The sequence below is a fragment of the Artemia sp. Qi Xiang Cuo genome, chromosome 6 (genome assembly GCF_049724085.1).
Source record: "Artemia sp. Qi Xiang Cuo chromosome 6, ASM4972408v1, whole genome shotgun sequence".
NCBI classification, from domain to species: Eukaryota; Metazoa; Arthropoda; class Branchiopoda; order Anostraca; family Artemiidae; genus Artemia; species Artemia sp. Qi Xiang Cuo.
This window is the reverse complement of record NC_142799.1, coordinates 25,512,470-25,524,775: the sequence shown is the minus strand read 5'-3', so window position 1 is coordinate 25,524,775 and position 12,306 is coordinate 25,512,470. Positions and strand designations below refer to the sequence as shown.

General features: G+C 35.7%; 1 protein-coding gene across 1 annotated transcript in view; it reads left to right on the top strand.

Annotated features, from left to right (window-relative positions):
- Positions 1–1,292: 1,292 nt before the first annotated feature.
- LOC148951036 (organic solute transporter subunit alpha-like) overlaps positions 1,293–12,306 on the top strand; it is a 31,301-nt gene continuing 20,287 nt past the window's right edge. Inside the window, exon 1 of the mRNA XM_089090110.1 lies at positions 1,293–1,480. Within this exon, the coding sequence (XP_088946236.1) occupies positions 1,320–1,480 (161 nt within the window). The 5' untranslated portion in view covers positions 1,293–1,319. The remainder of the gene's footprint in view (positions 1,481–12,306) is intronic.

The following is a 12,306-nucleotide window of genomic DNA, read 5'->3' as shown; positions in this document are numbered from 1 at the left end:
ATCAAATTAATTCCCCTTTCGTGAATCAATAATTCCCCTTAGAAACAACAAATTAATTCCCATTTCGTGACATATCAATCAATCTTGACATCACCTGTCAGACATTATTAAACTTCGCCTGGAAACAATTTGATTAATGATTGACAGTACCTGTCAGACATTATTAAACTTTGCCCGGACACAATTTGATTAATGACTGACAGCACAGGTGTTCCAAATTCCCAATCGCTTTAAATAACCACGTGTTCTCCCTAATGACTCTATGCACATGGCCAAAACAACAACAACAACAACATCGACCTTGGAAAAAAGAGGTCATTGACCCCATTAACCACGTGTTCTCCCTAGGGAGGCTATGCCCATATTTGGGGTACTGACACGAGCTCATGAGGCCTTTCTACTTAAAGCTGCTATGCTTTAATTAGCAAAGGAAGATTACTAAATTTTCAAAAAAATATTAAAAGAAAAATACAAAATACCTTCTGAATTAAGAATTAAATATGTTCAAGTTAGACTCTTCCCTCAACAAAGAGTAAATTACATTGCAGCACGAGAAGATTTGAATAATCTTCTTCTGATCAAAAGATTCTTGATGCTTCTTCAGGTTTTGATATTACTCTTTGATGATGAAGGACCTATACTATCCACTTCAACGGGGATCGAAGCAGATAGCATTTCCACTTCGATATTCTATATTAATACGTTTTCAAGCATTTCTATGTTAACACGTTTATCAACTCATTGCATCACGGAGCCGGCAGGGGCCACATAGGTGCGCAAGCTCCTACTCTGTCTGAATCCATTCCGAACTTCCAACTTTGTCACCCCCCATGAATTCCACATTTCCCTTCAATCCTTTGTTATCGCCATTTCTCGCGCCGTTCCAGGACAGCCAGCTTTTTGTCCTCCCCAATTGAACATCGTGCAACACATGGGATTGATGCTTTGCTTGGTAATACGGGGCCTTGGGTTCGATCCCTGCCGTAGGAAAGTTGGGCGACAAGCTTGCTACTTGTACCTGGGAAAAGACCCTGCAACTGAAACGTCGATTCATCGCCCTAAGCACCATTGAACTCTGGAGGATCTTTATATTTTTAATATCCCTGATAGAATGACAAAAAGCACAATCTTCGGTAATCTATTATACTTCAATCGCAAAACATGGCCTAGCCATTTTAAACTTCTTTCATTTCCGTATAGCCCTAAGAAGTGAGGTCAAAGCTCACCTTTCTTACGACACATTATTTACGCATTTTCGAATAGCTTTTATAAAGTTTTTTTTTAGTTTGTATTAACTTTTTGATTCTTTATATAGTTTCATGCCTTGGATTTTAATGCACCTGGTTAACCTTACCCTAAATTTTCATGGTGGAGTCAATCACCTTGTGCCACAGTTGATGAGAGACAAGGCTACCCTAGCTACGTGTCGACCTTTTTGCTGTTGTTTTGGCCTCTATTGGAAAAATGTTCCATATAACAAGTAAGTTACATATAACAAGTATAATACTTTTTTTTATGCTTTCTTAATTTAGTTGAATACTGTTCTTTAAGTATACTGCTTCAGTTGGCTCATCACCCAGCCACGAGGTCTGATTAGACTATGATAGCTATGACCACTCCCAGCAACAGATGGAGACGATGCCGTTGGCTTTTCTGTACACAGTGGTTAGATTCCACGACCACTGTATTACTTGTATGCCACAATCTTATGCAACGTTTATACCAGTCGCTACATTGATTCAATTCTTTTTTTATTTAAACACATGTTACACAAGATGACTCAAAGTTATTCTCTGACAAGAGACGGTAGGCTTTTATCAAAATTACATATAAAAAACAAGTTTTTTGGACTTAAAGTAGGGGGTAACATTAAAATTTAAAATAAACAGAAATCATTCCATATATGAGGGGGGCTGCCCCTTCCTCAATCCTCACTCTTTACGCTAAAGTCGAAGTTATTTAAAAGTACATCTTATTCAAATTCTACGGCCCTTTTTCGAGTAGTCTTTCTTAAAGAATTGTGAAACAAAATCAAATTTTAGGGTAAGGAGCGGGGGTTGAGAGAGGGTAGTCCCCCTCATATACGGAATAATTTCTGTTCGTTTTATTCCTCTTTTTTTTCTCCTTATTTTCAGTTGAAAGAAACCCGTTTTTTTTATTTAATTTCTGACGACCGGCTCGACGTCACCCTAAACTGTTGAGATTAAACTGTCGACTTGGTAAGGCAGTCCACATATCTCGGGTCAATTATATCCTCAAATGGTACACTTGACGCCGAAATCTCCGCCAGATCAACCAAGGCAAACTCTGAATTTGGACGACTCCTGGGAGCAGTCTTCCTCAAACCACAAATCAGTCGCCAAACCAAAGCTCGAATTTACAACCCCACAGTCTCAAGCATCATGCTATATTCTTTTTATACGTGGCTGATAACTCAAATACAGCTACGAAAAGTCGGTGGCATTCAAACTAGAAGCCTCCTTCGAGTAGAAGGCTTCAAATGGTGTGACAACATCCGCAACACTGAGATCCTGAAGACCTTCAAGCTGGCAAATCTCTCGGCTCAAGCAGAAGTCCGTTCCCTGAGGTGTTACGGCCCCTTACTCCACCTCCCTTCAAGTACCGTGCAACGATCATCACGGATTTCAACTCCTCGGAAAATGGCTGGTGACGTCTTTGGAGAAAAAGGGCTATGGAAGGGGGGCTATCTGCCTTCCGACCTATTTGGTCGCTTGAAAAAGACACTAGAATTTTCAAGTTTTGTCTAAATGAGCCCTCTCTCGATCTTCCAGGACCATTGGTTCGACACGATCACTCTTGCGGAAACAAAGCCTTGAAAAAAAAGAAGGAGTCTGGAACCTCTACAGCAGGGTTCTCTGATATGCTGAATCAGATATTTTCATTAAGATCTGTTCAGTTTTTGACGGTTTTTCCCCTTTTTTGAAAATCAGGCAAATTTTCGCAGGCTTGTTGCTTTTGTTAACGTTACCTATAACATTACACTTAGTGGATTTTATATATTTGAATTAATTTTGCGTCGAAAACGGGATCAAAATTCCGTTTTTAACAGTTTTAGTTACTATTGGGCCGAGTCGCTCCTTACTCACAGTTCGTTATCATGAACTGTTTGAAAAAGACCGTAAGAATGTTTAGGCAAAAAATTATAAGCAGCATCGGTATGGGAAATTCATCTAGTTTGTTTGATCGAAAAAAAAATTCTTTCATGTCATCTTAGAGAGTTTAGATTAACTACTTTTTGCAAAAGAATACCAATACAAAATTTTACCAGTACATAAAGTGGAAGGTTCTTATCTATTTTGAATCTAATTTTGCCCGCCTGATAAATACAGTTTTAAACTCTGATCTGAAACAAAAGTGGAACCCCGATTCGCCCAAATGAAGGAAATTTTCTTTACAGGACGACGTGAAATCTGACTGTCAAAGTGGACAGTCATTCAGGAAGTGAATTAATTGATTCACTTCATCCAACTTATTTAAAAGTGCCTGTCTTAATAATAAGTTCATAAATTATGTGACTCCCATTATGTACATGTAAATGACCGGTTAAAGCTTGGTAAGGAGTAGGTTAAATTTAACATCAAAATAGTACTATGAAAACAGATTTATATGTAGAATTAAAATGTTAGGTATTTGCGCTGACTAAATAAGCTGTATGTAATGTTGTACTCGAGAGACTATACCTTACAGATTCAAACGTTGAAAATATGAAAAGGTATTGCACCTAGGACCTAATTTGCCAATATGTGGGAAGAGGGGAACGTTATAGAGGACAACAAGATGCTTTTGATGGGAACGAGAGTGTAAAGATATTTGGCCCTATGTTGTTCTCTGCGGATTTTGTAAAACGATATATTTGCATTACGTAAAAAACACTCTCTAAATGCTCTCTACACAGCCACTTTCAAATAGTCTTAAAACGTGCAGACGCACTAGCCGAATGGCTGGAACGTTAGATTTGAAATCATGTGTTCGTAAAAGCAGAGGTTCAAATCCTGGTTTTGCTGATTTTTTGGTTTGGAAAGGGGGTCCAAGGTGTGACTGTAAGCTCAGCTAGAGTAGATTCAGCTCCAAATGGATACTGGAGAAATCTGGGGCTAAACGCACCATTGGTCAGAATGCGAATTTTTTTAAGTATGCAGACGAACAGCCATGGAGATTACAACCAAATGACCCAGAAAATACAATTGGGTGACTAGTGTCTATGTTGTACAAAGGAAAAAAGCGTAGGGCATGTGCTCTAAAAAAGAAGAAGGGAAGGTCTATTATGCTTGAATATTGTCCATGATGTTGACCCGGGGCCCCATTGTGTTACATTTACCTGGGACAAGACTCCAGCTTATGGCTATGTGGAACCCTTACATCCTTTTTGTAGATATATCCAGCAACAATTAATCATACTCCAGTTAGCTACAATCTTATTTATCAAGAAACAGAACAGACAAATATTATGCATTAGCATTCAGAGTTCTTGAAATGTTTCTGGTTTCTCTTTTGAAATGCTCAAAAAGTCAAAATTTTCAAAACAGTAGATGTTTTCAATAAAGCTATAAGTTCATTATAGCATGCATGACAATCCTTTGGAACAACAGACTACTTTTACATTTGGCAATTTCTGTTCGTTTTAAATTTAATCCTGTTATTTACTTCAATCAAGAAAACCACAATTTTTTCATGTAATTTCTGTCAAGGTAGTAAATCGCACAGTTCTAACGGTATGATTTTAATATTTCATTTGTTTTTTCTCTCTTAAGTTTCTTTTTGATAATGATACGGAAAAGCCATAAGTCAATATACTTGGAGTGTTTGGACACTGTCAGAATTAGAAACAGACTAATAGGATTTAGCTTTATGAGTAAAGGTTACTTTTGAAAATTACTAGGAACTTTTGCTGATCATTTTTGTTATGCAATGACTGAGATGAAGTTTAGCGGAACTGGGGTTTCCCAAGCTTCTAAGGACTCGGGTTTTTTATTTGAAATAGTGGCCTTTAGGCTGCAGTCTAGAAATAAAAATAATATAAAAATAAATAAAAATAAGGATTTTTTTTCGTAATCAGGTTCAACGTACACATTCTTTTGAAGATACACATATTTTAAAGTCAAAATTCTGAAGTTCATTGGGTCTTTCTTAAGCTAAGATACCTTTTCCTTATCGGTGAACGGAAAACGTAAACAATTTTTCCGCCACGCTTATGAACGTACGTCAAGAAGTGTGGTTGTAAATACTTTAACCTATCATACCCTACGTAATAACGATCCATAAGAAGAGAAAAACTCGTGAGAATAGTAATATAAATTCTAGACAACATAAGTTAGGATACAATTTTAAATTATTGTTTAAGTGAACAATATTTAAAAGTAATAAAACAGTTCGCGGTAGCAAACTATAGTATGGAGCAGTGTAGCTCAATAGCAACCACAACTCTAAAAAACGGAATTCTTATATGAATTAATACATTAACAGAATTTTCTTATTATACTGATCAATTAAAAGAAACTGTTTCCAAAAAATAAGTTTTTTTTTTTTAAGTAAGGAACTCCATTAAACTAAAACTGAACAAAAATAGAATCAAATAATCTACCAAGCATACAACTACCACAAATCAGTATCAATAAATAAATGAAACCCAAAACAAACAGGAATTAAAATAAATAACAGAGTCAAACTCAAAACGAGCAGAAATTAATATGAGTAGGGTTCTAAACCCCTATGCTTTCTAAAAGTCAGAATATAATTTGTGCTTTACTGAAAAAATTCAAATGAATTTACTGAAAAAAAATGTGCATTGTCAGTTTAATAATACACATATGCTGAAAATTTTTCCTTTAAACCTTAATTAATTTTGATTTCTTAAAGTTGTAAAAATGAAAACATTTGAAAAAATTTTTTTCAGTAAAGTACAAATTATATTCTCGCTCTTAGAAAGCATAGGGGTTTAGAACCCTACTCATAATAATTTCTGCTCGTTTTGAGTTTGGCTCTTTTATTTATTTTAATTTCTGCTTGTTTTGGGTTTCATTCATTTATTGATACTGATTTGCGGTAGTTGTATGTTTTATACATTATTCAATTCTATTTTTGTTCATTTTTGGTTTAGTGGAGTTCTTTACTTTTTTTGAAAAACTTATTTTGTGGAAAATGTTTTTTTAATTAATTTCTGTTCGTTTCATATTGACATAGTCTTTTTCAGGGAAGAAGACTGAGCCTCTTCTAAAGTTAAACAACCATCCCTTCCATCAAAAACCTTAAATACCCCCTGGGCATAATTTACAATCCTTGCTCCTAATCTCTGCGGTTTGTTTCAACCCCAAAAGCCTTGTTATATGATTAATTTAAAAAAACTTTCCGAAAAATATTTTTTTATTATAAATTTAATGGAAATTTAAAAATTATGAAATGCATTTAATAAAACCTGTTAAATCAAAAAATAAACAAGACCATAAATTACTATTAAAGAATAAATGAAACCCAAAACGAACAGAAATTAAATAAACAATAATAGCAAACACATACAGCAAGTAATAATATAAACGAATAAATAGATCTTAAAGTGAGTAATGCTTAGATTGAATATGAATATCAAGCTTAAAACGAAAAACATATTTTCCTATTTTAGCAAAAAATTAAACTTAAAACGAACAGAACTTAAATTTCCGTTTTTCAAAGAAAAACAGAAATTTAATTTCTGTTGCTACCAACTTATGAACCCCTAGGTTCATAAAATAAAACCAATTTTATGACAAATATTTTCTTTTGTACTTAATATTGAAAATAAACATTAAAATTATACCAATATTTTGAACTGATGAGCCTTCAGCAATTAATATTGTTATACATCAAATATTCAGTTTAATTTATTAGCTCTTTTTAAAGTTGTTAAAGACGAATATAGTTTCCCTACAAACAAGTGTTTGGATACTGCCTCCTTTCCTAACTGTAAATAAAAACCAAAAGCCTGCTGCGTCACTGGCTCTTACTGAAAGCGGATTATATTACAAATATTTTCTTTTCCAGTTCTTACAGTATTGAAAATAAAAATACAATTACAGTGAAATAAATTCTTGAACTGATGGATCTTTCAACAATTAATATAATTATTCATCAAATATTCAATTTGATATTGTTTATACTTTCCAAGACTGTTCAAGACGCATATAGATTTCAGTAAAGCGCCACTGACGCAGTAGGTTTTAGACTTTTACAGTGAGAGAAGGAGATCATACCCAAACTCTTGTTTGTGGTTATTTTTCTTCGTTTTAAGCTTGATTTGCATATTCAATTTAAGTTTCACTCGTTTTAAGATTTATTTATCAATTTACATTAATATTTATTGTATGTTGGTTTGCATTGATTATTTATTTAATTTCTTTTCGTCTTAAATTTCATTTATGCTTCAATAAGAAATTTTTTTTTCGTTTTAAGCTTGATTTTCATATTCAATCTAAGCATTACTTGCTTTAAGATCTATTTATTCATTTATATTATACTTGTATGTTTTTGCTATGATTGTTTATCTACTTTCTGTTCGTTTTGGGTTTCATTTATTCTTTAATAGTAATTTCTGTTCGTTTTGAGTTTGAATTTTAAAAAGGTATTTGTATCTGCTGAGCTTAAGTTTAAAATGGCCTTTACTTTTCTTTGAAAAACTCATTTTTCGGAAAGTTTTTTAAAAAATTAATTTTTCTTAGTTTTTTGTTGCAAAAACTTTCAATTTTTTTAAAATTTATTAATTCAAAATCAAACTTAAAAAAAATCAAATATTCATCAAAGTATCAAAACTGATATCAAAGTAACAATATCAAATTGAAAAAATGGGTTTGTGTCAACCTCGGAGTTTTCATCATCTGATGTTTGAACCATTTTTAACAAAATTGCTATCTCAAAATTTTTATCGGATGGGTTTGGGGAAAAAGGGCGTGGAGGGACTAGATTAAGCTTCGGTCTCTTTTGACTCTTTAAAAGTGAACTAGAACTTTCTATTTTCAATCAAATGAGCCCTGTCTGAAGTTTATACGAATATCCCTTCTATAAGAACCATATATATCTCCAGAGTATAAATTACAACGCCTATCCCTGGGCCCTGGGGGTGTGTCGACCCTGGAGTTTTAATATCTGATGGTTGAACTATTTTTAACAAAATTGTCACCTGAAATTTTATCGTATGGGTTTATCCATCCGATACACCCAAAGGCGTGGAGGGCGAGAGGGGCTAGTTGCCCTCCGATCTTTTATCACTCTGAGACAATGAATTACAACTTTTAATTTCCATTGAAATGAACCCTCTCTGAAGTTCATACGAGTATACCTTCCATAAGAACCATATATGCCCCCAGAGCAATACTTACAGCGCCTGCCCCGGCCCTAGGGGGATTTGTCAACACAGGAGTTTTTCTTATCTGATCTTTGAACTATTTTTAACGAAATGACCATACGTAAAGGAGTTTTTGTTATATGATCTTTAAACTATTTTTAAAAAAATGGCTACCTCAAATTTTTATCCAATGTATTTGGGGAAAAAGGGCTTGGGGGGCCAGTTGCCCTCTGATATGATTCTGACTCTTAAAAAGGGCACTAGAACTCTCGATTTCCAATCGAATGAGCACCCTTTGAAGTTTATACGACGACCATTCTATGTGAAGTGCCTCTGGGAAAAAAATAAATGGAGTGTGGGGGAGGCTAGCTACCCTTCAATCAATTTTGACTCTTAAAAAGTGAATTACAACTTTCAATTTCCAATCAAATGAGCCCTCTAGGAATTTTATACGAGCTTCCCTTCCATAACAACCATATATGCCCCCAGGGCATCACTAACAACGCCTACCCCCGGGCCCTGGGGACTGTGTCGACACCGGAGTTTTTTTCATCAGAACTTTGAACTATCTTCAACAAAATATCTATCTCAAAATTTTTATCTGATGCATTTAGGGCGTGGAGGAGGGGGGGCTAGTTGCCCTCCGATATCTTTTGACTCTTAAAAATTGAAAAAGAACTTTCAATCTCAAATCAAATGAGCCCTCTCCGAAGTTTATACGAGCATCCCTTCCATAAGAACTATATATACCCCTAGAGCATTACTCATAACGCCTGCCTCCGTGCCCTAGCGGGTCCCGTTGACACAGGATTTTTTCTTATCTGACCTTTGAACTATTTTTATTGAAATGGCTATTATAAAAATTTTATCGGATGGGCTTGGGGAAAAGAGGTGTTTGGGGGGGGGGCTTGTTGCCCTCGGATATCTTTTTACTCTTAAAAATTGAACTATGGCTTTCAATTTCCAATCAAATGAGCCCCCTATGAAGTTTATACGAGCATCCCTTTCATAAGAAGTATATACGCCCCCAGGAGAACACTTACAACGCCTATCCTCCGGGCTCTGGGGGACGTTTTTGTTATCTAATTTTTGAACAATTTACAAAACATTGGCTATCTCAAAATTTGTATCGGACGGGTTTGGGGAAAAAAGATCGTGGGGGGGGGGCTAGTTGCCCTCGGATATTTTTTGACTCTTAAAAATTGAACTAGAACTTTCAATTTCCAATCAAATGAGCCCTGTTTGAAGTTTATACGAGCATCCCTTTCATAAGAACCATATACGCCCCCAGGACAACACTTACAACCCCTATCCCTTGGGCTCTGGGGGGCGTGTTGTTATCTAATTTTTGAACAAGTTCCAAAACACTGGCTCTCTCAAAATTTGTAGCGGACGGATTTGGGGAAAAATCGGGGGGGGGGACTAGTTTAACTCTCTTGACTCTTAAAAAGTGAACTAGAACTTTTAATTTCCAATCAAATGAGCCCTCTATGAAGTTTATACGAGCATCCCTTTAGTAAGAACCATACATGCCCTTAGGACATAACTCAGAACGCCTTCCCTTGTGCCCTGGGGGGTTCTATTGACACCGGATTTTTTCTTATCGAACTTTTGACCTATTTTTAACACAATGTCTATCTCAAAATTTTCATCAGAGGGGTTTGGAAAAAGAAGGCGTGGGGGGGGGCTAGCTACCCTCAGATGTCTTTTGAATATTAAAGAGTGAGCTCGAACTTTCAATATCCAATCAAATGAGCCGTCTCTGAAGTTTATACGAGAATTCCTTTCATACAAAAAATATATGCCCAAGGGCATAACTTACAACGCCTGCCCCAGGGCCCTGGGGGGTTGTGACGACACCTGAGTTTTTGTTTTCTGACTTTTGAGAAATTTTTAACTTAATGGCTATCTCAAAATTTTTATTGGATGCATTTGGGGAAAAGCGGAGTGGGGGGCTAGTTGCCCTCAAATCTCATTTGGCACTCAAAAAACTGAACTAAAACTTACGATTTCCAATCAAATGAGCCATCTCTGAATTTTTTACGAGCTTCCCTTCAATAAGAACCATGTATTCCCCCGGGCATAACTTACAATACCTGCCCTTGGGCCCTGGGGGGCTGTGTTGATCCCTGAGTTTTCGTTATATGGTCATTGAACTATTAAAAAAAAAGCTATCTCAAAGTTCTTATCGGATGGGTCTGAGGAAAAAAGGGCGTTAAGGGGGGGTATAGGTGCCCTCCAATCTCTATTGACTCTTAAAAAGTGAACAAGAATTTTCAATTTCCAATCAAATGATCCCTCTTTGCAGTTAATACGAGCATCACTTCCATAAGATCCATTTATCCCCCCAGGACTATACATTGAATATAGTGTCTATCTCAAATTTTGATTGGATGTGTTTGGGGAAATGGTGGGCGTGAGAGGCGGGTTAGTTGCCCTCTAATCACTTTCGACTATTAAAAAGGGCACTAGCCGTTTGAATTTCCAATTGAATGAGCCCTTTTTGAAATTTTATACGACAATGATTTCTACGAAAATATTATATGCCCCCAGGGCATGACTTACAACCCTTGCCCTGAGGGCTGTGGGGGGAGTGTCCTCATCAAAGCAATAATTTCTGGATCTTTCAACTACGTTGAACAAAATGGCTATCTAAAAATTTTGATTGGATATGTTTGGGGAAATGATGGGCTTGGAAGGGGAGTTAAGTTGACCTCCGATCACTTTTTGCTATTAAAAAGGGCACAAGCCCTTCCAATTTTCAATCAAATGAGCCCTTTTCAAATTTTCTACAGCAATTCCTTCGATATCATGTGCCCCGGTCTAAAACAAACAAACAAACCAAAAAAAAAAAAAGATACATTGTGCCAACATCGTTCTTTATTTAGGCAGCGCTATTGCGCTGCCTATGATTCCAAATGCATAAAGTTGATTAAGTTTAGCGTTACCCATCAAAAGATACGAGCCTATGAAAATTTGCCTGATTTTTGAAAAAGAAGGGAAACAATCCCTAAAAGTCAAGAGAGGAAAAAGTAAGTGAAAACCCTACCATCAGATTCAGCGTATAAGAGAACCCTAGGTTTCAAGCTCCTAGCTAACAAAAAAAAAAAAAAAAAAAATCGAACTGCGTATTTTTTCCCAGAAGAAAAATTACGGATGTGTGTTTTTTTTCTGGGGGTGATCGTATCAAACCAATGGCACTAAAAGATCAACAGAAGGTTCATTCGAACGAAAATTAAAATTTCTAGTGGCCTTTTTAAGCTATCAAACCTATTGGAGGGCAACTAGCCCGCTAAATTAAATGTATATCAAACAGTTTGTGGTTATAAGCTTCAAGTAAGAAGCGACTCGGCTCAATAGTAACTGAACTCAAAAAGCAGATTTCTGATAAAATCAGATGCTTCAAATTAATAGGCTTTTTATATTGATCCTGTGAAAATTTGCCCGATTTTCACAAAAGGATGGAAACATCTCAAAACGTCCAGCTTAATGGCTTAATGGCAATCTTAAGGCTGTTTGGTACCGCGTGTTGTTAGGTTATCATGCGCTTATTTTTCAACCACTTCCCCCATTTCTAAGATATTTCCATTGAAAAATGCTTTTTCTGGTATCTTTATTTGAAATTTTTTTAAATGACTAATTACCCCCCCCCCCCCATAGATCTTGAAAAAACATTCTACCCCCTACATAAATGCAGGAATTTCCCCCACCTCACATGCAGGGAAAATAAATATTAATGTGTTTCAAACAGCTCATGGTAACAAACTGTAGGCTAAGCAAGGAGCGACGCAGCTCAATAATATCCGAAACTTCAAATAACAATTTTTTAATAGCAATAGATACATTAAAAGAATTGAATTTTTATGATGATTCAAAATAAATAAAGTTCACCAAGTTTAATATAACTCATCAAAAGCTACGGACCTGAGAAAATTTGCCCAATTTTTGGAAAAGGGAAAAAACTCCTCCAAAGA